Source organism: Eptesicus fuscus, chromosome 21 (genome assembly GCF_027574615.1).
Source record: "Eptesicus fuscus isolate TK198812 chromosome 21, DD_ASM_mEF_20220401, whole genome shotgun sequence".
In the NCBI taxonomy this organism is placed as follows: domain Eukaryota; kingdom Metazoa; phylum Chordata; class Mammalia; order Chiroptera; family Vespertilionidae; genus Eptesicus; species Eptesicus fuscus.
Window position 1 is genome coordinate 19,450,032 of NC_072493.1, and position 26,993 is coordinate 19,477,024.

A 26,993-nucleotide genomic window follows, 5' to 3' on the forward strand; every position below is an offset into this window, starting at 1 on the left:
CAGGGGCCCCATCCCTTCACCCCCTCCCACTCTCCACCGCACCCAAGAAATGAAGCTCTGCTCCCTGGAACCCATCCTCCGGGGGTGACATCATCTGTGCTCAGTTGTCTGCAGAATGTCTCCTCTCCATCAAGAACCAAATCGGAGGCTCTGGTGAGGGACTGGGTGTGTGTGTGTGGAGGGGGGGGCAGGGGAAGAAGCCAATAGACAGCAGCAGGGGCTGGAGGGAGGGCAGGGGATCTCTAGGCTTGGCACACAGCTTAAAGCCCTCCTGGGACCAGCGTGGCTCCAGAGACCTGGGAACACGAATTGGAGCCAATCGTTCGGGCCTCAGTTTACCCATCCGTACACAGGGGCTTGGGCTGAGAACTTTCTAGCTCTGAATCTCGTGAAATCACAAAGTTGTTTAAGAGTTCCTCACACTATAAAGAGCTCCTACAAATCCATACGATGAGATACCCCAAGAGAAAACTAGGCAATGAGCAGGCAATTCTCCCTCCCATAAAAAAAAATCCCCAAATAGTTAACAATTGACAAGGGAGAAAGTTTAAACTCAGCAGCAACCAACAGGATTGCAAGTAAAACCAACAAAGCAACATGACTTTCACTGATAACAATGACCTCAGGCCTGGTTGTGGGGGGTGGGGCGGGCACTCAACCACTTGGGGGAGGAGTAGAAACAGGTGCTGCTTTCTGGAGGGTAATTCCTCGTGTAATAAAAGCCTTAGCACATTGTGGGCGGGTGATCCCACTTCGGTTCCCCTTTCCAGGACTCTCTCTGAAGGCAAGAATCATGGAGATTTGCAAAGGTAGCTTAGCAAAACAGGCAGTAGCCGGAGAAATAGTCTTAAAATCATAGCTCATGCCACCTTCTCCCCTGCCCCTTAAAATGCTCCGACGGTTTCTTGTCAGGCTTAGAATACATCCAGCTCCTGACCCGATAGGCTGGTCCTGCGCCTGTTCTTTCTCTCTCCCTCTCACCCCCTTTGGCACCCTGCTGTCTCCTTTCTGTTCCTCAAACATGCCAGGCCTGGCCCAGCCTCAGGACCTTTGCACTGGCTGCTCCCTTACAGATAAGCCCCGTGAGAGGGTCCCTGTATGATTCACTGCTGGATCCTCGCCTGAACCCTGACATCCATAGATGTTCACTGAATAAATGAACAGCTAAGAGCGTGAGCTTTGGGGTCAGGAGAAGGTATGGGCTTGAGTTCAGGATCCACCACTGATTCGCTGTGTGACCTTGAGCAAGTTCCGCCACCTCTCTGAGCCCTGGGCTCCTCCGGTGGGAAGTGCAAACAGAAGACCTGCCCCGTGGGGTCCTTATCAGGATTTACTACTGTAAACCATATCAGATCTGGTGCAGAGAGAGCCCTTGAGAACTAGTGATAATTACGGATATTTCCAAGATATCATCTGTGATTGTCCTGCCGTGGCATGGAAGCCCCTCCGTAGCATCGTAGCATGAATCCACCAATAGGATGTTGTAGAAAACAACCTGTGGACATGAAAGGGGGTTAGAGATAACCGTTTAGCCCGGCTGGCCTGGCTCAGTGGTTGAGCGTCGACCTATGAACCAGGAGGTCATGGTTCAATTCTCGGTCAGGGCACATGCCTGGGTTGTGGGCTCGATCCCCAGTGTGGGACATGCAGGAGGCAGCCAATCCATGATTCTCTCTCATCTTCGATGTTTCTATCTCTCTCTCTCCCTCTCCCTTCCTCTCTGAAATCAATAAAAAATATATGACAAAAAAAGAAAAAAAGAATATACACTGTGTAGTCACTCCTTTCACCATCCAGGGAATGGGTCGCGTGCTCGTAATAATTCAGGCAGCAAATAAAGAAAAAGCCTCCGATACTTCACGATTCTCATCCAGATCTCATGCTATATTAAGTGAAAAAGGCATGACTGCAATGAACTCACGTTTAATAAATAAAATTTATTAATATACACTCGTAAGGGAAAGCCTGTGGGATTTACAATAACACGTTAAGGTAGAGTAGAAGACAGGGTAGAAATTGCTGGCATTTTCAGAGCCATTGGCTTTCCTGTGCTTTCCTCATTGGCCAACACGCGTTACCGTTTGCAATCTGAAAAAGCCCACGTGACAGTTAATGGAGCCCCCGCGCCCCTCCTGCCACCATCTGGCTCCTTGCTTCCCAGGCCTCTTGAGAAGATCAAGTGTCCTGCGTTGCCTTAGGCAGCCGGGGGTTTGTGTCAGGACCCCAGAGTGAGCCCCGGCTCTTAGTGAACATCCAAGGATTGAAGAGATTGGTGCCTTGTGGTCCTGGGATTGGGCTGTGTCCGGAGAAGAGTCCTAGATTGGCAAGAAGAATGCATTAAGCTAAACACGCATCTGGGCACCCTGGGCATCAGTCGGGATAAATGTTTTAAAATCACCAAAACCAACTCACGTTGGCTTAAGAAAAAAAAGGGGGAGTTTATTGGTACATGTAACTGAAAAACCCGAGCCAGAGAGCTTCAGGAATGGCTGGATCCAGGCGCTCAAATGGTGCCTTCTAGACTCTTCAAGGCTCCGTTTTCCCCTGTCCTGGCTCTGCTCCGAGGCAGGCTCTCTCCGTATGGTGGCAAGATGACCCATCAGCAGCTCTAGGCTCATGCTCCTGTAGCTCAGCAATCCCCCCCTGACATAGGGCTTCTCCCCCAAAGCTCCAGAAAAAGCCGCCAGGAGACCCTGATTGGCTAGACTTGAGTTTCCTGCCCACCTATGAACCATGCCCTGGGTGCTGATTGGCTGGCCCTGGTTCACAAGCTCATCTGGCCACCAATCGGGATGGGGTCCGCTCTACCAGAGCCCTAGACTGAGAGGGAACCTGGCGTTGTTCGCACAGGACCGTAGGGGGGCTGTTCCCGGAGGGGGCGCTCCTGCCCGCGGTGTGTGGAAGCGCAGAAACGCCCTTGATCGGGAACGCTGGGCCCATCGGGACACCCTGTGCTCAGCTCTGCTGAAGAGCAGAAGAGGAAGGCCCGCCGTGGGGAGGGGAGGTTGTGGGGGGAGTGTCGAGGCGGGTGTGGAGGAGGAGAGCCTGGCCTGGGGACTGGGAGAGGTAGTTCAAGGTCAGCGCCCAGGCCTCAGGTTCCCCATCTGGAAAGGGGGGTGATGTGGTGAAGCCCACAGGCTTCAGGACGGCGCTGTGTGTTGTTGGAGGTTACCGGGCTCCAGCGGCCCCTCCCTTCCCACGCACTCGGAATGATCTCCTAATGGAAGCTCGTGGACGGCTGCGATGCGTGCTGGCAGCGCAGTGATATCGTTTTTCCAGGAGGGGCCTGCGAGCTTGGCTGTCCGTGGAGCTGGGAGGCTATTTCTGGCCAAGACCGAGGTGGTGGACCTGGGGGGGTGGAGGGTGTCAGGCACACAGAGGGCGGGAAACCTGAGCCGGGCCTCCTGCCCAGGGCCTGGGAAGGAGGGCTGCTGGTGCTGCGGGTGGGGAGGGGCCGGGCCGGCAGGAAGAGGCTTAGGCAGCTGGGAGAGGAGATGGTGGGACTTGAATGTCCCTCCTCCCGGCACCTGTCCCCCGGGCTGGTGACCTTTGACCCCATGCCACACACAGCCCTGGGGAGAAAGGCGAGGAGGGATGCCTCCTCCTCAGTGCCCACCAGGTCCCTGCACCTGAAACAGACACAGTAACAAATCACTGTACCGGGCGAGGGCCGATCTCAGTGTTTACAAGGATCCGCTCAATCAAGCCTTGCAACTGTGTGAATCCGGTGTGGCTAACTAGCCTCCGAGGGAAGGAGAATCTCAGACAGGTGAAGTGACTTGCCCAAGGACAACACAGCCTGTGAGCAAGGGAGCCACAGTCAGCATCCGGACTCCAAGGCTGGGCTCCAAGGCAAGGAAGGGCCTGGACACAAGTGCTGGGTGAGCCAGAGGCGGGAAGAAACGCACTCACCTCGAGGAGGGAGGGAGGGAATGTGGAAAGGCAAGCCTTAATCCGGGCCTTCGAAGGATCTGCGCAACCTGGACGGGATTGAAAGGTGCAGGGAAGGGCTTTCAAGCAGGAGGGAACAGCATATGCAAAGTCACAGAGGCAGGCAAGTTCAGGGGACATGTGGGACGGACAAGAAGCCTGGCAGGGGCCTCTGCCAGTGCTCTGTGGGTCCTGAGGTCGCTTGAGCAGTGGGCTGAGGCGGGTACTGCTTTGCCCTGACAGTATCTTGAGGCCGGGAATCCCCAGCATTTGCTGGAATCGCCGAGGGGTGGCTGACCTCTACCCTTTGAGTGATTTCATGGGTTGGGAAGCAAAGCCTGGCAACCTGGGGCCCCAGAGGCGGGACTGGAGGACACGGAGGGGCAGGAGCCCTGCCTCTCGCGGGCCTGCATGGAGGAGTCCCCCGGCCTGGGCGGCTGTGGATGGGCAGGAAGCCGGCCATGCCTTCGTGAGAGCTGGAGGAGAATGGCCTCTGTGTGAGCCACAACAAAAAGGCTTTTCTGCCAAGTCGGAGGGGGAGGAAGCGGCCGGCTTGGCCCCTGCCCCCGCCTGAAAGGAGGCTCTGTTGGTGGCCCCGGGGTCTTCCATGCCTAGAATGTGTGGGGAGGGAAGGCCAGGGTGGCTCAGTGGTTGAGCATCTGTCTCCGGGTGGGGAGGCATTGGGCTGCTGCGAAGTCGGTCCCTGTAGGTTCTAATCCCGGCACAGCCGTTTCCTAGCTGTGTGACCTTGGGTAAGTCACTTCACCTCTCTGAGCCCCATTGTTCTCACGAGTAAAATGTAAGTGGGGGAGCATGCGGGTCGACCGAGGCCGCCCAATGCCGGGCACTGTCGCCAGCACTGCAGCCACCATCCTCTGTTCATCTTCCCAGCAGTGGTCCGGGGGCAGGTCGCGTTATCCCTCCCACTGAGGTTTAAGTCTGCAGTATCCGGGCTGAAGCCACAACTCCACGCTGTGCAAACGCAGAGGAAAAGGGGCTGGAAGAAAACCCGTCAGGTGTCAGTACTGGCTGGGGGAGTTTATGGGACTCATCTTCTTCCCCTTTCTCTGTAGTGTCTTCATTGTCTTACTTGGGAATTAGCAAAATCTAAAGGAACAAAAGATGCGGAAGGGATGGGGGCTGTGAGGGGCCCAGGGTGAGTTTAGGTTACAGCCAAGTTCATCAAAAAACCAGTTTAAAGATGCAGGCTCCTGTTTAATGCTGGGGTAGCGGGGCATCAAGCTGGGGCTGCTAGTGTCTTGGGGTGGGGTTGAGGACTAGCTGGGGTGCTCCACCCATCCCTCCCCAGAGACCTCCTTCACCCAGCCGGGCCCCAGAGGGAGAGGAAGGGGCTCCAGAAATGCGCTGGCTGTCCCCTCGGCCACTGGGTTTCTTAAGATTTTACCGAAGAGCTTGGGGGTGGGAGGCCCCTCAGGCAGTTTCCTGCCGGGCTGATCCCTCTGCCAAGTCTCAGTGAGAGGCCCTTCCGCCTCTGGTCCCTGCGCCCCACACTGCCTTCCACCTGTCCGGTGACCTCGGGCAAGGTTTCAGCTGAAGGCAGACCTGGGTCGGGGTCCTGTGACTTCTGCCACAGAAAAGCTTAGAAGATGGGAGTCCTTCCTGGAGCCCCAGGCCCCCTCCCCATCCCCCCCCCCCCCCCGCAAGGTCCCTGTGTGGGGGGGTGCGCACAGGCGTTTCCAAACTTAGCCTGACGGGCCTTGGGGCTTCCTAGGGCCAGCATTTCCGACTCTCAGCCAGTTTTCAATACAAAGAGAGGAAAGGGCGGGGTCAGGGGGGTTGGGGAGGGGTGTGCAGCTGCGGGGGAGGGTGGAGCCCGGAACAGGTTGCAGGACCCCGTCCGAGGAGTTGTGGGACCCATGACAGCTGTCACTGCATTCCTGGGGGTGCAGGCTGGTGCCCGATAGGATGGCCCAGAAGACAGCCGGGCCTGGGCGTGGGGGGAATCCAAGGCGGACCGAGACCTGAGGGCCGGCACTGCGTGTCCCCTGCTCTCCTGGCATGGCCCACACCCAGCCCGGGCGAGCCTTCTTGCTGCTTCAAAGATGCGAGGGCAGATCTGGGGTGCCCCTCACCCTCCGAGCAGAGCACGAGGTGAGGGGAACGTTTGGAGTCCACAGTGGCATCTTCTCCCATTCCCTCTTGACCAGGCTGGTCCTCGGGCTGCTCAGAGCCCAGCCTGGATGGGTGCAGGGCCTCCCACGCCTCCTGGGTGTGCAGGGTGTGGGAAGCTGGCCTGCCCTTTCTCGCCAGGAATGAATGACACATCTTCCCCACGCCTTCCTGTCCCACCCCAGCCCCCTGCCCCAACCTCCTCCCCGCTATTGAGGGCAGCTGCCTCTCACTCTCACCCCAACTCCTCCCTCCCAGGGCCCCTGGGAAGGAGTCCCACAGAGCTGGCAGTGAGGCCTGTTAGGTGTGGGAACAAGTCCCCCCTCCCCCCACCAACCCCCCACTCCCGCTGGGGACTCTGTCACCTGTAGCCCCTCCAGCTGTAAGCTCCGGCCCAAGGCCTCTTAAAAAAGAGGCCACGCTTGCCGGCCATACGGTTTAATCAGTGCAGGTTATTTACAGAAAGACACATATGGGGGTGGACACGGACCCCCGTTCCCCCTTGGCTGGCTCTCCGTTCTCAGGATGGAGGGGGTGGAAGCTGCTGGACCCGCATTTGGGGGCCAGCCCATGAGAAGTTCTTCCCTCGGGGCCTCGGGATGCTGGGGGGCAGACCACTGTCAGGTCAGGGCCGCAGGAAGCAGGGGGACAGAGCCGGCTATACAGTACCATTTCCCACAGCAGCCTCGCCTCTGCTCGGTTTGGGGAGGAGAAGGGAGCAGCTCGCTCTCAGGGCTGAGCCCAGGAGCCTCCAGGCCCCAGTGGCTCCTGCTGGCCTCTCCCACCAGAGCCCAGGGAGACAGGGAGCTGCAGGGGAGAAACCCCCTCCAAGCCTGGTGCATGCTGGGCTGTGGGCACCCACACAGGTGGGCATGCTCTGTGACATCCAGCACCCCAGCCTGGGCACCCATCACCCCCCTCTCTCCCAGGAGAGCGGGCGTACTGGTAGCTGGAGCCTGAGGCTGGTGGGGTTCCGAGACCCCTGAGGATGGAGGTGTGGGTGAGAGAGGATGGGACTGGGCCCAGGTGGGCCCTACAGCTCAGAGAGAAGGTAGACTGGGGGCTGGAGGCCCAGCCGGGGAGGCGAGGCTCCTGGCTGGAGGGGCCTTGGCAGACGCCCTTTGGTCCTTGGTAAGGCGGGCCCAGAACCCCTTCTCTAGACAGATAAGGAGGTGCGGGCTCAAGGGGTACGTGGGAGCTGGGGGCCGCTGGCCCCTCTCTGGCCAGGGGCGGGTAGGGTTCTTAGGCACAAGGAGCTCGGGCTGCTGGGGTTGTGAGAGGTTGGTTGGGAAGGGACCAAACTCCACATGGACTCACAGCCAGGGTCACCTCCCCCTTCCATCCCCCTGACCTGGGGTGGCCCCGGCAGCCTACACCTCCTTAGCCGTTCCTAAGGCAGAGAAAGACGTAGGTGGGCGCAGACCACGGGAGCTCCTGGTCAGGCCCTGGGGCTCAGGCTGCGGGAAGAACCCCCCCCCCCCAGCTCAGCCAGGCTCCCACCTGCGCCTTCTGACCCTCCCCTCTGACCCTCCCCTCGGCGGGCGCTGTGGCCTCGACAAAGGTGGGTGGGGGCCTAATTCCCGGTCTGGAGCTAAACTCCATTTAGAAAGCTCTACCCCCTGCCCCGAGGGACTGGCCCTGGCCAGGAAAGTAGAAACCAATGCTCAGTTAGTGTGCAAAGACAAAACAACAAAAATCCTGGGCATAAATAAACAACGGGGGCAGGGCTGGCAAGGATGTCGGAGGGCCTGGGGGGGCCCCACCCAGGGGCCGAGGGAGCCACGGGAGGCTCTTGCCGGGTGCCCCAGGGGCAGTCTCAGAACCACAGGCGCCGCCAGCCTGGCCCTAGCACCGTGAGGAGCAGGAGGCGGCTCAGACCCACTCCTGCAGGGAGCGCTTGCAGTACAGGAGCACGCGGGGCGCGCCCTTGCGCTGCATCTGCACCAGGGCGTACGTGAGGCCCAGGATGCACAGCAGCAGCAGCAGCGGGGGCACCAGCACCATCACCATGTTCACGGTCCGCGTCACCTCCTCCATCTGCACCACCACGCGGCTGCCCCCGTCCTCGCCCGTCCCTGCCCCGGCGCCTGGGCCGGCCTCGCGGCCCTCGTCACCCTCCTGGCTGTCCCCGCCTGCCCCGGGCTCTGCACCCGCATCGGGGTCGGGGTTGAAGGGCGGGCGGGCCACGTCGGGCCATCGGGGCCCCGGCTCTTCGCAGCCCATGAAGTCCCGCAGGATGGACTTGGGGTAGCCGGGCTCCATCCGCAGGCGATCGTTGTCGAACTTCCAGTATCGGGTGCCCTTGTAGAAGTAGGTGTAGGCTGCGGGGCAAGCAGGCCGGGGTCAGAGCGGGGCCCGTCATCAGCCGAGACCCCCGCAGAAGACCGGGGCGTGCGTGCTGCAGGAGCCCTGGCTCGGAACACCCTCCTTTTGTCACGGCCGGTCTGGCTCAGTGGATAGAGCGTCGGTCTGTGGACCGAAGGGTCCCAGGTTCAATTCTGGTCAAGGGCACGTACCTCAGTTGTAGGTTCAATCCCCGGCCCCAGGTTGGGTGTGTGGGGGAGGCAACCAATCGATGTGTCTCTCTCACATAGATGTGTCTCTCTCTCTCTCTCCCTTCCTTCCACTCTCTCTAAAAATCAATGGGAAAAATATCCTCGGGTGAGGATATGACAACACACACACACAAAACAACCTCTTTTTACTTGCATCCCTGAGCATTTTCAAATCTGCCTCTACCCAATTACAGGTGCCCTTGACCCAAACCCTGCAGAGAGGGGCAGGGTTTGGGTCAAGGTCACCTGTGCTTCTTGGCGGGGCTGACACCGACGAGGGCAGTGCAGGGGGCAGGGTCCTACAGCCTGCTGGGCAGGAGGCTGCAGTCCGGGGACCCTGTCCTCTGTCCCAGGTCTGGCTTCACCCCACATGAGGCCGGCCCGTGTCTCGCTCAGGGCCACACAGCGCGCCTGCAGCGGACCTGGAGCGGAGCCCAGCACTGCCTTGGCCCGGCTCTCTGGCCTTGGGCGTCCTGCCACGTCCCATCAGCCCCAGGAAGGGCCAGAATCATGGGGTGAGTCTACACCCCGCTGAGCAGGGAGCTGAGAGCGGCGGCAGAGGGATGGCGTCACGTACAGAAGTAGGGCGATCACCTGAGCCATCGCAAAGCCCGCAGGGAATCTAAGAACCAGGGCTATGGCTCTTGTAAGCTCGCCAGAGGCCACCCTGGAGAAGTGAAAGCCACAGCTCCCTGTCGCTCCGTCATAATGACAGAGATCTGGCTTCCCTTCCAGGTGGGTGAGTGGGCACCTGGGAAGACTCCCATCCCATCGCTCTGAGCCAAGCTCGAGGCTGCCTGCAGGCTGCCTGGCGAGCAGGGCGGTTCTGAGCGCCCGTTCTGGACACAGGCGGGCCTGGGTGGGACTCCTGACCCTGCCACTTCCTCGCTGTGGGGCTTGGGGCCCTTTATTCAAGCTCCGTGGTTGAGTGTGTCCGTCTGTAAACCAGGCTGGTGAGGTTACAGGGAGGACCAGGAGGGTCCTGGGCTAGAAGCTCCCAGCAGCCCGGGGCCTGACACAACTGTGTCCCCCACACCTGTCCTCACAAAGTCTGATGATGGCCTGGGGCAAGCCCCGCCCCCCGTGTGTGGAGGAGGGGGTGGCGCACGCTGGGCAGACTGCAGGGTGCTGGCCTTGGTACCTGCATCGTTGCTCAGGAAGGCCCCTCTGGGGGAGACGGGGATCCCCTGCCAGACACTGATGGGCTTGGGGTAGCCGGGGTCTCCACGCTGTGTCTCCTCATTGAAGCGCCAGTACCTGTGACCGAAAGCACAGACCGTGGGCCCGCGTGGGCCTGGCGCCGGGTCCCCCGTGGGCGGGGTTCTCTCCGGGTGGGCCTGGGAGCAGGGCCACGTTCCCTGTGGGGAGGGCGCTCACCTGTCCTCCTGGAAGAAGAAGGTGTGCCCTGTGGGCTCCCACCAGATGGCGGTGTCGATGCGGTCGTAGGGGATGCCCAGGCCGTAGCTGGTCAGCGGCTGTGGGTAGCCGGGCTCCAGGTTCGCTTCTCGGAAGAGCCAGTAGCGGTCACCTGTGCGAGGAGTGGGAGGTGGTGAGAGCAGGGCTGGGGGCGGAAGGGGTGGGCAGGGCGGGGGCAGAGGAGGGTTATTCTGGGCCCACAAATCCATTCACATCCACTCATCTCACACACATACACACACACACACACACACACACACACACACGGTAACACTCACACCCTTATACACAGCACAGGCACTGACACCCACGACAACACACAATGCAGCTCACCCTTGTGTCACACCCACTCTGCCCTCATGGACAACTGTGACACACTCGTTTACACATTAGTACACGCACGTCACCGCTCACACCTGAACACACACCACACCCCAGTCACACGACATCTAAGGGCCTGCGTTCCCATGTGAACACTCACCCCCAGCAGTTCTTGTAGAGAAGAGCGCCCTGCCTGGCCTCTGGGTCCGAGGGCTGTTCCCGGGGGCGCCCCAGCACACGGCCCAGGGCTCCCCACTTTTGGTTTGGGCCCAGCCCTGTCCTGGGGGAGCTGCTGCCTCACTGAAGCTCAGGGGGGGGGGGCCCTGGGACACAGGTGATCAAGGTGCTGCCCAATGGGTGCCAGGCCCTTTGCCCTCCTCCTCCTCCTCCTCCTCGGGCCCAGCCCCGCCCACACCCCAGCTCACCTTTGAAGAAGACAAAGCGGCCGTCCTGGCGCTCGTAGGCAGCACTGATGTCACTGGGCAGACCTCGCCAGAAGTGCCCAATGGGCATCGGATAGTTGTCCAGGACGCGATTGTGCCGGACCCGCCAGAACCAGCGGCCCTGGGGAGGGCGTGGGTGTGAGCGGACAGAGCGTGTGCACTGCCTCGGCCTGGGAGAGGGACCACCTGGGACCACCCCTGCCTGGACCAGGGAGGGTCTGACGGAGGCACTGAGATCCTGCGGGCAGCACTGCGGGGAGCCCTCGGCGGAAAGGGGGGGGGTGGGGGGGCGGGGGCAGACCCCTGGCCTGCTGTAGGACTCCAGGGAGATCCCTCATCCCTTGGCTGGGGCTCCTCAGTCTAGTCTCCTGGCTTCCCAGGGCTGCTCAGTGAGGAAGTGGGGGTGCTGAGCAGCAGGTGGGGCACGGCTGTGGGGGTGGGGAGGGGTGCTCTCGGACTCTGAATCTGGGCCAAGGGGCCGAGGGAGGCACGGTCAGGGGCCAGACCTTGAACACGAACATCTCCCCACGCAGCATGGCCACCGTGTCAAAGTCCCCGTCGCAGATGTTGGGGCCATACTGGTCAGGCCGCTCCGTGGCTCGGGGCTGGACCGGGGGGCCTGGCCTTGGGGGCCGCTCCGGCTTCCCGTCTGGGGGTGGAGGCTGGGGCGGCCGGGGGGGCCGATGGTCTGGCCGGCCTGGCCGCCGGGGTGTAACAGTGGGGAGGGGCCGGGTGGGCTGTGGCCGACCGTCTGGGGTGCCTGTAGAGTCCGGGGAGGGGGAACAAGAAATGAGGAAGCTGCCCGGCCGGTGTGGCTCAGTGGTTGAGCATCGACCTATGAACCAGGAGGTCACGGTTCGATTCCCGGGCAGGGCACATGCCTGGGTTGCGGGCTTGATCCCTAGTAGGGGGCGTGCAGGAGGCAGCCAATCAGTGATTCTCTCTCATCATTGATGTTTCTCTCTCCCGCTCCCTTCCTCTCTGAAATCAATAAAAATATATTAAAAAAAAAAAAAAAAAAGGAAGTGAGAAGGAGGCCCCAGAACCCAGCCTTGTCCTCCTCAGAACCCTGGGACCCCAGGCCCAGCCTGAAAAACCCGTGCCCCAGGCGAAGGGCCCGCCCCGGTGAAAGGCCCTGTCTGTCCACAGCAGACCCCCTCCCTGCACCCCCACCCTCAGGAGGATCTCCATCCTTCTCCATAGAGCCCCCTCGTTGACCTTCCCACGCAGGGCTTAGGTCCCCGGGCCCCCGGTTCCCCCAGTTCCACTGGAGGCTCGCGGGACACACACATAGCAACCCCTGCCCAGTTCCATCTGATGCCCAGGCTGCTAGGGATACAGTGAGGCATGTCTGCCAGTGCCCAGCAAGGTGGGCATTGCCGGTACCAGTGAGGTGCCTGGCGTGGGCACTGGGCGCAGGCCCTGGCCCAGCAAACCGGCCCTCAGGAGACCTCACCACTGGGGCCTGGGTGAGGGGGTGCCTCCTGCCTGAGGACACTGCCAAGTGATAAACAGACAATATTAGCGGAGCGTCCAGGACAGGTTTGGGCTGGGAGCGACAGGAGGAGGAATGGGGTCCTGGAACCTCTGGTCTAATAAGAATATCACTGAGGCTCGGAGGAGAGGGGGCCAGAGATGGAACCCCCCCTCCCCCCCGCCGTCCCCCTTCTCGCAGGCTCCAGCAGGAGCCACTGTGAGGGCTCTGGGTGCAGGTTCTGGGTTTGATTTTCAGCATCATCTGAGTGATACGGACACGTCACCAATCCTCTCTGGGCCTCAGTTTCTCATCTACAAAATGGGACAGCAGCAGCACCTATGCCGCGTGGGGCAGGGTTGAAGGTAGGCGTGCAGAGTCCACCGGCGTGTCCGTGCCGCTCGCTCGCTCGCTCGCTCGCTCACCGTAGAGCTGCTGGATGCCCCGGAGGTCGTCCTCGGGCAGCTGGAAGTTGTCGATGTCCATCCACTGGTAGAAGGGCGCCATGATGGCGCTGGGGTTGCTGGAGTGCTCCAGCCCCAGCGCGTGGCCCAGCTCGTGCACTGCCACCAGGAAGAGACTGTTCCCTGAGGTGGGACAGCAGCACCGTCAGCTCTGGCCTGGCCCAGGACCTGGCCCCCTGCACCCGTGGGCTGAGGCTGCCAGGGAGCCTGCCCTTGTTTCCGCTCTTAGAAGAGGCTGGGCTGTTCTGACTTCTGGGCCTTCGACTTCCCCATCTGAGCAATGGGTACAATGATCCCTTCTCTTCCCTCCCACTCCCTGAAGACGGTAGGACAACAGCTGGAGACCAAATGTCAGTGCCCCAGAGGACCGCACCGGGGACGCTCTCCCCTCCCAGCCCTGCGTTCCCAGCTCTGCCTCCTTTGCCCGCGCCTGGCCAGCTGTTCTCACCATGCATGTCGGTGCTGGAGAAGGTCCAGGGCTCATCGGCGTCGAAATGGGTGTCCCCGCCCAGACCGGGGCCCGGGAAATAGGCGTGGGCCAGAAAGCCGCCTGTGCCATCAAAGGGTGAGCTGTCGCCATGGAAGCCGGAGGCAAAGAGGACCATGATGTCGGCCTCCTTCTGCCTCCGCAGCCTGATGTCCTGGTAGGGCACCTCCTGGAAGACCAGGGGCGTGGCCTGCTCCCACACGCGGAAGGCCCGGCGCACCGCCTCCAGCGAGTGGTACCAGCCCAGCTTCTCCGTGTAGTTCTGGATGCTGCAGGCGGGCGGGGAGACAGGCGCGTGAACCCAGGGCCTGGGGCTACTGCCCACTGCTGGCACCCGCTGGGTTGGAGGCCAGGACACGTGGCCTCACGGAGTGTGCAGGGCCCCGCCCGGTGTGGCTCCGTCGGTTAGCATCGTCCCATGCACGGAAAGGTTGCTGGTTTCACTCCTGGTCAGGGCACATGCCCGAGTTGTGGGTTTGACGCTTGGTCAGTGTATGCGTGGAAGGTAACCGATCGATGTTTCTCTCTCTCTCTCTCTCCAAAAGGAAAAGGTCTGAACCGATTTAACAAGGATGCCTGAAATATCAGCCATTAGTCTACTTGGAGGTGAATTTTAAAAAGAGGAATGTCAAAACCAGGGATTCATTAGGATATTACCAAGGAAGGCTGCATTGTGCCAAATAGGCCTACTTTCTGGAAGAAAACGTTAAGTAAATGAATGTACAGGGGATATGTAGCGGAAAGACCCAAAAAGGGCAATGCAAATGGCTGAGGTTTGGGGAACACGGGGCTATCGGTTCTGAATGTTGGGTTCCAGGTCAGGCTGACCTGAGGTTCAAGGCCATTATCTGTGTGACTTTGGGCAAGCGAGTTCTCTCTCTGAACTTGAGTTTTCTCGTCTGTAAAATGGGTAAAGGTTAGCGCTTTCACCACGGTGTCCCCGTGAGGGTGCAATGAATGAGCTCGTTAAATCAGAGGAAGCGTCTGTGTGCCGGACGGATCTCCAGCAAAGCTGGCTGGACCGTGAATTCACTGGGGGCCTGGGGTCTAAGAGGCCGTGGGAGCTACGCCTCCTGGGGCGACGGAGCTCTGGTGGGGCCGAGGCTGGACAGACACAGGAAGAGGAGCCCTTGGGGACCGCCACAGGCTCGAGGCTCGGAGGCTCTTCTTGCCCGAGGACTCGGCACAGAGGAGGGTGGTGCCTGAGGGTTTTTGCAGGGGACTTGCTGCCTGCCCACCCGGCAGATGCCTGGATTCCGGCCCCCTCACGTCCCGCACCCTCAGGTGCCTGACACCCCATCCCCGCACTGTGGAGGCCCTCAGTGTGTGCGGGTGCAGTGAGGCCAAGCCAGGCAGCTGGGGGTGGGGGAGTGGGGGGAGGGAGGGGGAAGGGCGGGGGAGGGAAGGAGGAGAGAGCGGAAGCCACTCCAAAGGTCCCCGACCTTCTCAGGAGGAAGACAGCCTGGGGTGTGCAGCCGCGGTCAGCGTGGGAGCCAGAGTGGGTTAGGACTGTCTATACTGAGCACCCTGGGGGGGGGGGGGGCTGCTGAGAAAGGAAACCTTCCAGACAAGGCCACTGGGAAGCCGGGGTCCCTACCTGAAGGTCAGATGGGGGTTGTTCCACTTCCTGCCGGTGAGGGCATAGCGCTTGCGCCGCCGCCGCAGATTGGCTTTCACATGCACCCCGAACTGATCGGGCACGCCACAGCGGGGCCGCTTCATCCACCTGGCTCACGGGCGGGGAGCGGTGAGCACACAGCCTCCTCCAGGCAGTCCTCCTCCGCCCACCCTCCCACCTCTGGCCTTCAGCTGCCTCGTAGGGTGTGGTGGGAGACGAGCTAAGCTTCCGTTTCCTCACCAGGAAAATAGGTGCCATGATCTCGTCCTGGAAGACTGGACGCCCAGCGAGGCCTCCGCAGAGGTGAGCCCCTTCTCAGCGGAATCCCCCCGGGGTGGGACCGTTACTCCCCAGGCCTCCTGCCCTTGATCCGTTTTGTTCTGTGCATGCTCATCAAGGATGGGGCTTTGGGTCACTCCCCCTCTGTCCCATTCCGAGCAAAGCCTAACTGTGCTGCCCCATCCCAGGCCTGCATGCTACCGAGTCCCTCCATTCCTATCAGTGATGGCAGACATCACTCATCTACCCTACGCTCCCGTGGCCAAGCTGGGATTCGGCCTCAGGAGCTTTCTCAACACAAGGCTCCAGGCAGCCACTCCCCACCCATCAGAGCTAGCACAGAGGATCAAACCATCGGTCATCTCTTCTCTAGACCACGCTTTTCTGGTAACCCCGTGTGCCAAGACCTCACGAGAGCAGGCCAGGAGGAGGGCAGGGGCCAGGAGGGTCTGGGAAGGGCCCGACAGAGGGACTCACGTCTTGGTCTCTTCGTCGAGCACGCCGGTCACAGGGATCCCGTAGAAGCGCTGCATTTCGGAGAGGGCTGAGGCCAGGATCTGGGCCGAGCGCATGGTGGACATGTGGCGGCTGGGCTGAGGCAGGTAGCCGTAGAGTCGCAGCCAGTTCTGCAAAGGAGAGACCACCAGGGTCAGCACGGCTGGCTCTGGATACATACGGCCTGCACCACACCGCCGCCCACCACCGCCGCCGCCGCCGCCGCCCAGAGCCGCTCTATCTCATCTCCTTTTCCCTGCTTTCACCTCCTGCGGTGGTTTTTTTCCCTCTCTTAAAAAAAAAAAAAGTTTTTATTGAATTTGGGAGAGACAAGAAGGGAGAGGGAGAGAGATAGAGAGAGAAACGGACTGGGGGCAGAACCGAACCTGAAACCTGGACATGTGCTCTGTCTGGGAATCAAACTGGCAACCTTTTGGTGCATGGGACGACACTCAACCAACTGAGCCACACTGGCCAGGGCCCTTGGGTCTATTTTCACACGAGAGCCCAATCAAAAGCCCTTTACAAGTCAGGTCTGGTCTCCAAAGACTTCTCATCTTAGAGGAAAAGCCAATTTTTACAGAAGCTACCAGGCCCTCGCTACCTGACCCCACCTCAGCAATCAGCCCTCACTCCTACCATCCACCCAGCCAGGCTCCCTCCTGCCTCAGGACCTTTGCACGTGCTGCAGCCTCCCAGATGTCTGCACAGCTCCCACCCCATGTTCTTCAGGTCTCTGCTTCAGCCTCACCTACTGGAGGGTGTTCTCTGACAACACTAAAAAAGACCCCCCACCTGCTGTACCCTTGCACCCCCTCTCCTCCTTTCCTGCACTTGTCACCATCTGGCACGCCGCATAGGTCACTTAGGTGTTTATCACTTGTCTCCCCCACTAGGACGACGGGAGGACGGGATCCCTGATGAGCCTGGCCGAGCTGTAGTGAGAAAGGGGACTCTGGGCTGCCCACCTCATGGCCCCAGGGCCATGAGCACACGACCACAGTGGGAGGCTGGGGCACAGAGGCCAGGGACTTCTGTGGGCCTTGGCCACATGCAAAGGTGTCCTTTGCACCTTTCCTGGCCCGCCCTGGGTCTCTGGGTGCCCCCAGAGTGACAGGACCTGAAGGCCTGCTGCGGGCCCACAAGGCAGGATGATGACCGAACATGGTGGCTGCTCTGGGCTGACAGCCAGGTGTCAGCTGGCCAGGGCCACGCCCCGATCTGTCTGCCACCCGTGTCACAGCCAGCTCCTCGGGGACTTGCTCCCTCAGTGCCACCCTCAGCCCAGCCCTGGTATCCGGCCACACCCCGGGCTCTGCAGCACCCAGACTGCCGCTGGAGGGAGCGCTGCTGGGCCCAGGAGGGCAGCGCAGAGACACGCTCAGAGCCACCAGGCTTCTCAGGCCCGGGAAACAGCCACAGAACCAGGAGGCAGAGCCGGGGGATGAGGAACAACCAGGGCTCTGGGGACAGACAGGGCTGGGGACATCTCCAGCCAAGCCTCGTCGGGGTGCGGCTCTGCTCTCCGAGGACTTGCCTCCCCTCCTGGGTTTCTGTGAGGACTCAGCGGGGACACTAGCGCTTGCACTGTGCTGGGCAGGGGAACGTGCTCAATAAACGTGCCATTAACGGCAGAGCCGGGGCTGTCGGGCTGTCCCAGGCGGGGCAGGCTTTTGCTTCTACCCACGGGGCTGAAGGTTCCAGGTTCCAACAGCGCCTGAGGGAGGCGGGTGGCCTGCCCTGCCCTGCCAGCCCAGCCCAGCTGTGTGGCCCAGAGCACCTTCCCTCCGCTCCACCAGACACTGGCACAGTCTGGGCACCTCCCCTCAGCTCCTGCTCTTTCCAAGCACGGGAAACTGTTCCCCAAGTTCCTGGGTGTGTGTCTAAGGGGGGACACCCGCCACCCTTAATGGCTGATTTTCCCGAAGAAGCTTGGAGAGGTCTAGAAGGTGAGGTCATGATGCTGGGCCAGCTCAGCTCCGCAGGGAAAGGGATCAGCCGGAGGCGGGGCTGCTGCTGACTCGAGAGGGCACCTGACATCACTTATTTGCATAAGGTAAAAATATCTGCGGGAGCTCAATCACAGGCACCCGGGCTGATTAGCGGTGTCTGCTGAGTGACAGGAGGGCAGGGAGGGGGAGGCTCAGGCTGGGGCCCTGGGGTGGGGGGAGGGGAGCGAGTTGGGCCTGTCTGCAGGGAGGAGCTCAGAGCCCAGCAGAGGGCATGGGGTGGGGGAGGCCTTTTAAAAAAATATTTTTTTTTAAGTGAGTTCAGAGAGGAAGGGAGAAGAAGAGAGAGACAGAGATATCAATGATGAGAGAGAACCACAGCACGCCCCACACTGGGGATCGAGCCTGCAACCCAAGCATGTGCCCTGACTGGGACTCGAACCGTGACCTCCTGGGTTATAGGTTGACGTTCAACCACTGAGACTCATGGGTCGGGCACGGGGGTGGGTGGGAGGCCTTTAATTCTGGCTGCAGTTCAGGGGCTGATGGGAAGGTCCCAAGGGTGCCTACGGACCCTCCTTCATACAAATGAGCACCTGTTTGAGTTTTAGGGAAGCCGAGAGCTTCCATCTCAGTATCAGCCAAGCCTCGAACCCGCAGCCTCCTGGTGACAAATGCCTCCAGGCTAACGCCAGGGTGAGAAGCAGAAGCGGAGGCTGGGTGGCATGGGAGGGGGTGGGGGGAAGCAGAAACACTGGGCCCAGAGGTCAAACCTCTGAATGACAAGGCGAAGAAGCAGAGTGTGCCTGACTGACCAACAGCTCTGATGGATGGGAGCTGCCAATCCATCTACGCCTCCCACACAGACTGTGGGCCTCTCCTTTCCCGTGTCCAGGGGCGAGTTTCTCCCCCCTACTGCTGTGCTATGTGTGATGGCCCAGGAGGGAACAGTGTGGGACAGGGGCGCACAGCTGGGCTGCTTGCACCCTAAGCCCCAGCTTCCTGAGGGGCTCTGCCGCCATGGGACAAAAGTGGGAGCCATTTCCAAGGCCATGGCTGACCGAGTAGGGGAGGGGCTGTGTCCCAGCTCCTGCTACTCCCCCGGGGGGTGGGGAGGACTGACTGGCCCTTACCCAAGGGGCCTCCTTTCCCTCCCCTCACAGAGTCTCACAGGTGGAGGGCCAAGCAGGTGGAACTTGGTTTCTCAGCCGGGGAAACTGAGGCTTGGGGAGGCCAGTAAGCAGCAGAATAGAGGGTCACTTGGTAGGAGGCAGGGAAGGTTCTAAAGAGAACTCTGGAGCCACGAGGCCCCTCCTACCTGCAGCCCATCCTGAAGACCCCGCCCACCCTGGCTCCTTCAGCCATTTCTTCCTTGAGCTCCACAGGTGTGCACAGATGCTTCCTGTGAGTGGCTGGGCCCAGGCAGGGAGACGTGGGGCCATCAGGAGTCTGAGAGGGGATCCCTGGCCCCCTGCCCCTAGGAGAGGCCATACGCGCAGCAGGCCAGGGCTGAGACTGGCCACCCGGTCAATGTTCACAAGAACCCATTCCCGTTCCACAAACGGTGAGGTTCAGAGAGGGTGAGTGGCCCACCCAGGGCTGCACAGCTGATCTGGCTAGAGCCCGAGCCCACAAGCGGTGCGACCGGACCAGGCTGCTCTCGAAGCAGCACCAGCTCCGCTTGGCCTGAGGCTGGGGACACGGGGCTCTGGCCCTTCCTTCCCAGGAACAGTGCCCGGCATAGCACTGGGGGAGGGCGCCCGATCCTCCCCACGCTCCCCAGCTCTGGCTGGGTCTGGGCACTGGGCCATGTCAGCTGGGCTGCCCCCCAGGACGGCCGAGACAATGCCCAGGCAGGCCCGCAGGGAGGGTGTGTCTGGGAAGGAGCTTCCAGATGGATCAATACTGTGCATTAAGCACAGCCGTGGGGGCAGGGGCGGGGGCTGCGGCTGTCACCACAGCCAGCTCCTCCCACCGGCCTTATCAGAACCTGCACGATAAGGACAGTCGCAGGGCTCCGCTTTGCTTCGGTCACCGAGGCTCTCCAAGCAGACCCTGGCGGGGCTGCCCAGACCCTTCAGGGCGCTGGGGCCTTGCTGCGCTCGCTCCCACCCCGCGTCGCAGTCTGAGGGCTCTTGGGTGCAAGCCAAGGCCATGCCGGGCACAGAGCGGGATGATGAGCCTGGGGGAGTCGCAGACTCTGCAGAGGCAGAGCAGGCACCCCAGGCCCGCTGGGCCCAACCCTGTCCATGGGGTCTGAGCCAGGCCTAGGCTCCCCCAGTCTCAGGCTGGAAGGGACCTCAAAGCCATCAAGTCCAACTACTTCACTGAAACCTCCATGGGCCACCACTGGGCCAGGGTCCCATCAGGCCTGCTCCCCTGAAAAGATGGGGGCTCAGGGCCAGCAAGGAGGCCCGTTCCATCTTCGGGCAGCCTTGACGGTTCGCCCTTCCTCAGGCAGGGCAGAAACCTGCCCCTGTGACATCTGCCCCGTGGGCCGGCCTGCTTGTCCACAGAGCAGGCCTTGGAGTAACGGTCTCCCAGCCCCTGGCCCTCCTCTGCAAAGTGTTCACTCCCCAACGGCCGCTCAGGGGTGACAGCACAGGTGACCTAACCAGCCCCAAGGCCGCACCGGCCAGGCCACCCCGTCCTTGGAGGATGATTTACTACTTTTAGAAGCAGCACGGTCCATATCTGAGCAATTCTATAACTGCCCTTTGAGAAGGGAAGGCTGCGGGTGGGAGAAGGGGCTCTGGGGGGCATGGGGCCGTGCAGCCAGAGAAGCAGGAAGGAGGCTCGCGGCCTGTGTTCTTGCCTCTTCTTTACCTTGTGGCCTCCCCGCCTGCCTGGCTTTCCTTAACCTGGAGCAGGAAACAGCAGGGTCCCTTGGCCAGTGGGTGGGCAGGGTGGGGTGAAAGAGGCCTGTTTGCTAGTGGTTTCGGCTGGCTGGGGGCCAGGCCCGGGCCTCACCTGGAAACCCTCAATAGGTGTTAATCTCCTAGATGGGGATGTCCACAGGGCAGAGCCTGGACGGCCGGACAGGTGAGGGGGCAGGCTCCAGGTTCGGCCATCCCTCACCTCCACCATCCCCTTCCAACCTGGCTGGGGCCCAGCACGCCCCTGCCTGGGCCTTTCCACAGGATGGCTCTCTGGCTCTGACCTGCAGCTTGAACCCAGCGTGGGGGCTGGGCGCTCAGGCTCCAAGCCGGACCGACTGGGTGCAGATCCCAGCTCTGCCACCCCCCGCTGGGGACTTTCTCTCACCCAGTCTCAGTTTCCTCTTCTGTACAATGGGGGAATGACAGCACCGACGCTTACAGTCAATACCAGAACTAAATGTGAAAATGCTTACCAACCAGCCGTGGGCCCTGCCCAGGACAGAACCAAATGTGTTGAAGGTGCTCAAAAAAGCAAGGGATCCTGCTGGGCCCAGGTGAGGCCACTGCGCACAGCGGTTAGTCCGCATTTTACACGTTAACGCATGGACTCTCCCCAGTAACTCCACCCAGTAGATGCTCTGACGATTCTCATTCTGGAGATAGGGAAACTGAGGCTCGGATGGGTTCAATGACTTGCTCAGTAGCCAATGCTGTTTGCTCCTCACTGTCACTGCTTTGCCACCATTTCCTAGGTACCAGGGGCCATGCCCACAAGTGTAGGACATGGCGCTGGGCTCTCACCCTCAAGGGTGCAGTCGCTCCTGGGAGAACAGGGTGGTGTCCGGAGCCAAGGATCAGCTTGGAGAGGCGCCATGGCTCCGGTAGCTCAACCATCAGATGGCAATGGGATGGGGGCATCCACCAAGGCTGGCTCATGGCTGGGACCCAGGCCCTCACCTGTCAGCCCAGATGCTGGAGGTTGAATAGCCTTGCTTGTTTCTCGCTGTCCCCCCATGGGGAATGGGATCGGGCCTGAGGCATCCATCCTTGTCTCTCGATTCATGTCCAGCTCTAATACCTCTGCTGTTCTTGCCCCAGGCTGCAAATTCTGTGCCCCCTCCCCCAAAGGGTCCAGGCATCCCAGAACCAGGTCTTTCTGGGGTTTATCTTGCCAGATGGCACCTACTGTGTGCCACAGGCCTAGAGTGTTCGGCCACCTTCAGGGTCCCAGGTCCTCACATTCATTATGGAGTCTTCCCAGGACCCTTTTTTGCGATGGAGCAGGCTCCAAAGTGAGCCACATAAATCTTGGGACGAATCTGAAGATGCCCACTATCTTAGTCCATTTGGGCTGCTATAACAAAAATACCATAAGCTGGGTAGCTTATCACCACAGACATTTATTTCTCACAGTTCTGGAGGCTAAAGTCCATGCTCAGGGTGCCTTCGTGGTCAGGATCCATGCAGGCCCTGTTCCTGGTTGCAAACTTCCTGGATGCTCACTGTTCTCACATGGTGGGCGGGGCATGGAGCTTTTCTAAGAGCACTAATCTCATTCATGCTGGCTCTCTATTCCTCACCTCATCACCTCCCAAAGGCCCTAATATCATCACCTTGGGAGTTAGCTTTTAGCATATGCATTGGAGGAGGGGGCGGGCATTGGTGAAACACTCAGTCTATAGCACCCACTTTAATGTGTGCTGACCATAGCTGGCCTCACAGAAGTCTAGCTCCCAGCTGGGCAGAGGTGACTTTGGCAGGGCACATCTGGAGCAGCAACAAAAGGTGGATGGAGGGGGCAGCCAGAAGCCAGCACTGAGCAGGGAGGGGCTTTTCCATTCTGGCCAGCATTGCCCTTCTGAGTTGGCATCAGAGAACTTGGGCAGTGGGTGCTGGGGTTCGGAGGAAGGCTTCTTGGGGGAGGGGGGGCGGGGGTTCTATGTCATTTCCTCTCCACCCTTCTTGGGTGGAGCAAGGTGAGGTGTTTGTCCAAAGGTTGGAATGTGCAGGTCGGACTGATGCTTTGTTCAAACAAGGAGGACACCCTTCAAGGAGGCAGCTGACTGAGGGGACCCCAGAGCAGCCCAAAAGCAGGGACCTGGCAAAGGGCTGGGCATGAGGGGCACGGCCCAATCGGATCCTGGGTCCCTGGCGGCACCCATCAGTCCAGTTCTCTGGGGGTTTTCAGATACACTATGGAGGGATGGTTTGTTAGCAGAAAGAGAACAGACTAAAAAGAAGGGATGGGTGGGAGAAGAGAAGGGTTGCCAATAATAAGGCTCACACTTTCCTCAAGGGCCGGCCCGGGCCTCTGGAGTTTCTGCTCCGTATTTAAGAAAGGGTATTAATAAGAGTGTAGGAGGGGGTGGCCAGCATGGAAGTGCCTGTGGAGATCAGAGCACAGGAAACCTGGGGCTATGGCTCCCCAGTCAGATCTGGGGGTCAAAATCAGAATTCAAGCTGACCGCCCCTCCCCCCCCCCCACACACACCTCCTTTTGCTCATTCTGCTCAGCAGCCAGGTAGGGGCAAGAAAGGTACACAGGAAGGAGTCTGTCCAGGGAAGATGAGTGTGCCCATGCTTTAGTGGCAGCTGCATCATACCTGTGACCTCTGGCAGCCTGAGTCATCTGGATGGGGCTGGCTGAGGGCCTGAGATTATATCTGGGGAGCAGGGGGCCAGTGGGAAGAGACCATAGCTTCTCTGGTGAAACCAATGGCATTTAAGCAGGCCAGGTGCCGTAGCCAACAAGAGTGGGACGGAGCTGAAGGGGGGCCTGGACTCAGGGGCGCGGGGGGTGGGGGAAGGCCAGGAGCTACAGCTGCTACCTCAGTCAGGTGAGGCCTGCATGTAGGCAGGGGCGTCAGGCTCCAGCCCAGAACAGCTGGAGACTGGCACCTGGCATCCAAGGGAGAGAGGAGGACAGGGCAGAGTAACTCAGCGGTGGCTTCTTTAAGAAAGACAGCCTTGCCTGGCTGCTCAGTGGGTAAGCATCGACCTATGAACCAGGAGGTCACAGTCTGATTCCCGGTCAGGGCACATGCCCAGGTTGTGGGCTCGATCCCCAGTGTGCGGTGTGCAGTCAGTGATTCTCTCTCATCATTGATGTTTCTATCTCTCTCTCCCCTCTCCCTTCCTCTCTGAAATCAATACAAATATATTAAAAAAGAAAAAAAGAAAGACAGCTTTCTCCAGGAGGGGGCTTGGCAGGTTGCAGGTGTCTGCCAGCTCCTAGCACATGCCAGACTCCTGGTTCCTTAGTCTAGTGAAACTCCTGTGGTTTCTGCCTGGGAGGGAGAGGGGCTGGCCTTGGCTCCGTTACCAGGATGCTCAGAGAAGGTGCCAGCCATGACCCGACCTGAAGCCTGGAGCTGTGTGTGTGTGTGGTGGGGGGGGGGGGGGGGGTTCTGGGACGAGGACCAGAGCCTTCCTCAGGGGAGGGAGGCTCTGGACACAGGGTGCAGGCCAGGCCCAGGAGTCTCTGAGGCTGGTCTTAGCGAGTGTGGACAACTGTCCCCAAGCCTCCTGGCAAATGCACTGGCTGCTGAAGCCATTCAACTCTTTGGGCCTAGATCTGGCCAAACTTGGCGAAACTCCAAGGAACAGTCTGTACCCCAAAGCCAATTCCAGGAGCAGGGACAGCCCCCCTGTCTCTAGCCCTCCATCTACCTCGGTTTCCATGTTGGGCCCCCTAAACCTTCCAGTCTCTTCCAGCAACAGCCAAACCCAAATTCTCCGCAAGAGAGAGGCTGCGGGTCACTCTCAGAGTCCAGAGTGCTAACCATTACACCATGGAACCTCTCCTAGCAGGTCACTCTCAGAATCTCTAGCTAATGCCACCAAAAATTTAGGGCCATGGTCTGTGACCCCCATCAGGACCTGGGAGAGGAGGGGGTGACAGAGGAGCAGAAGCAAAGGAAGGAGAGAAGGAAGCCCTGCAGACCGCAGGTCCCAGGGCCTCATCTCCTGGCCACCTAAGATGACACTTCCTAATGCACGGCCACCAAATTCCAGCGTGGTAGGTAATTGCTTCCTGTGCCGCGATGCCATTGCTTCTTAGTGGATTAAAAAACGGCTCCGGGTGTGTCTGTGACCTGCAATCCTTTAGCACTCCACTCCAGAGAGCGGCAGGTGGGTCCAGACACGCTTCACTGGGTACTTGGCTCCCAGGCTGAGGGGGCAAGACCCACCGGCAGAAGCCCCCTGAGTGCCTGTCGCTATGAATGAGGGGGAGGCGGCTGGGCCGGGCATGGGCTGGGTTCCCACTCCACCTCCTGCCAGGACCCGGCTCCCTGCAGCTTTCCCTGGCCGGCCAAGGAGCAAGGGAAGAGCAGGTGGGGAACTGGCGGAGAGGTGTAACTTGAGCCGGGAGGAATTCCCTGCCCTTCCTCCAAGCTTTTATTAAAGTAGGGCGGGGAAAGGCAGACTTCCATCGGAAAATCTCCCAGGCAGCAGGGAGATGTGGGGAAGCCGCTGGGGGCTGGGAGAACGGGCGCTCAGCCCGGCAGCGGGAGGCTTCAGGCCGGCCCAAGGGCACCGAGGCCCCAGCCTACCCGGGCGAGCGCAGAGGCGGTCTTTCCCGGCCATCCACTCTCCCTTCCTAGTCGGGACAGGGAACCGGATCATAGAAGAGGGGGCCCTAGCCGGTTTGGCTCAGTGGATAGCCTCGGCCTGCGAACTGAAAGGTCCCAGGTTCGATTCTGGTCAAGGGCACATGCCCAGGTTGTGGGCTGGATCCCCACTGGGGGACTTGCAGGAAGCAGCCGATCCATGATTCTCTTTCATCATGGATGTTTCTCTCTCTCTCTCTCCACCTCTTCCTTCCTCTCTGAAATCAATAAAAATATATTTTTTAAAAAAAGAAGTCGGGAAAGAGTGTACCCCACTTTTAATTTGGGGCAATGGAGCTGGTGCCCTCACTATCCTGCCCTGAAGGATGGCGCTGGGTGACTCCATGGAGCCGCTAGTCCTGGCTAGACCCAGCTCTTCCCCGGGAGGCCGCACCTGTCCACCCATGGGACCCACCCAGAGCAGGGGCCCCGTCAGGCGGGCTCCGGGTGAAAAGATGTGCGGGGTCCGTCCTCTGCGCAAAGGGGCCTGGGCGCAGAAACTCCAGTGGCCAGGAAGGCCGGGGAGACTGGGTTTCTCTCTTGGACTCCACCTGGCCGTGGCGCGGCTTCGGTCCAAGAGCCCAAGAAAGTCGCCAAAGCGCCCCCGCCACCCGAGTCTGCGGTCTCGGAGATTTGCATCCCTCCCCCCATCCCGGCCCCCGCGCGTGCCTCAGTGTACCCCAGACTAGATGCTTTCTAGGCGGGGACGCGGGGGCGCCGCCTGATCAGCTCGTTCCCCCCCCCCCCCAGGGCAGCCCCCACCCCACTCGCAAAAAACGTCACGGCGCCCGCAGGGCTCTCGAGGAATCGGCCGCCGGGAGGGAGGGAGGGAGGGAAGGAAGGAGGGGAGCAAGGGCCGGGGGCGTCGGAAGCGGCTCCCGGACCGGGGCTGGGGCGGATCAGCGCCCAGGGCAGGGTTGTAGTGGTGGGGAAGGGAGGCAAGCCCTGCGCCCCCCCAGGGGTTGGGAAGAGGTGCGCAGCAGAGGGAGAGCCGGGGGAGGGCCAGCTTGCCTGGCCCCTTTCTGCGCCTCCCGCCACCCACCCCCAGGGACTGGGGGGCTCGTCTCCTCGCCTTCTACACCCCGGACGCAGGCTGCGGGCGTGGCTCCTTCCCTGCCCCCCAAGTCTCCCAGCCCACGGCGAAGTACGGGCGGGGGTCCTTACCTCGGCATTGACTTCTGCGTCCTCCGCTGCGCCGCGGCCCAGGCAGCCCAGAGCCACCAGGAGCAGCGGCAGCAGTCGCGGCCGCGCCGCCGCCTCCCGGCCGCCAGGGAGGCTGCCCGCCCAGGACGGCCGTCCGGGCGCGCTCCGTTCACTGCCCATGCTCTGCGCGGCCAGCCCGGCCGGGAGCGCCGCACGCGGGGATCGCCCGCTCCGTGTCCCTTCACGCGGCTCGGAAACTTGCGACGCTCCCTGGCTCCCCGCCCGGCGGGCGCGCGGCAGACGGACTCCCGGTCCCGGTCCCCGCCGCCGAAGCCGCAGAGGTCCCCTCGGCAAATTCCCACGCCCGCGGAGAAGCGGGCAGGGCAGATCCGGGCACGCGGAGCCGGCCCACGGGGGAGAGGGCCGGCCAGAGCCGCCAGCCGCCGGGTCCCGCAGCCTGGGCGCCCGGGGCCCGGCTCCCGAGTGCAATTGCAACTCCCGAGCCTTTGTCTGGCTCAGCGCTCCGGCCGCCCGGTCCCGCGGCGCCCCCTGCGCGCCCAGCTCTCTCTGTCCATGCCCGGGGCCGGGCGCTGCCCAGAGCGCGCGCCTCCCGCCCGGGGACCCTGCTCGTCCCGCGCCCGATCGGGCCCGGGTCCCCGCGCAATCCCGGGAGGAGGCGCAGGGAGCCGGTCGGAGCGATGAGCCAGCCAGGGAGCCGGAGCCCGACGTCCCCGGCGAGTTCGGCGCAGCTGGGGCGCTCCCAGCCCTCCTCCCGGCGCGCGGTCGCCGCGGCTCTTAAA

At 61.1% G+C, this 26,993-nt stretch overlaps 1 protein-coding gene across 1 annotated transcript; it reads right to left on the reverse strand.

Moving 5' to 3' along the window:
• Positions 1–7,584: 7,584 nt before the first annotated feature.
• MMP15 (matrix metallopeptidase 15) lies at positions 7,585–26,954 on the reverse strand. Its single transcript, XM_008139855.3, has 10 exons — positions 26,215–26,954; positions 15,595–15,743; positions 14,818–14,946; positions 13,182–13,489; positions 12,695–12,856; positions 11,302–11,555; positions 10,778–10,916; positions 9,993–10,143; positions 9,757–9,872; positions 7,585–8,381 (listed from the first exon to the last, which is right to left on the reverse strand). The coding sequence occupies exons 1-10, from the start codon at positions 26,371–26,373 to the stop codon at positions 7,933–7,935; spliced, it is 2,016 nt and encodes a 671-aa protein (XP_008138077.1). The 5' UTR covers positions 26,374–26,954; the 3' UTR covers positions 7,585–7,932.
• Positions 26,955–26,993: the final 39 nt, after the last annotated feature.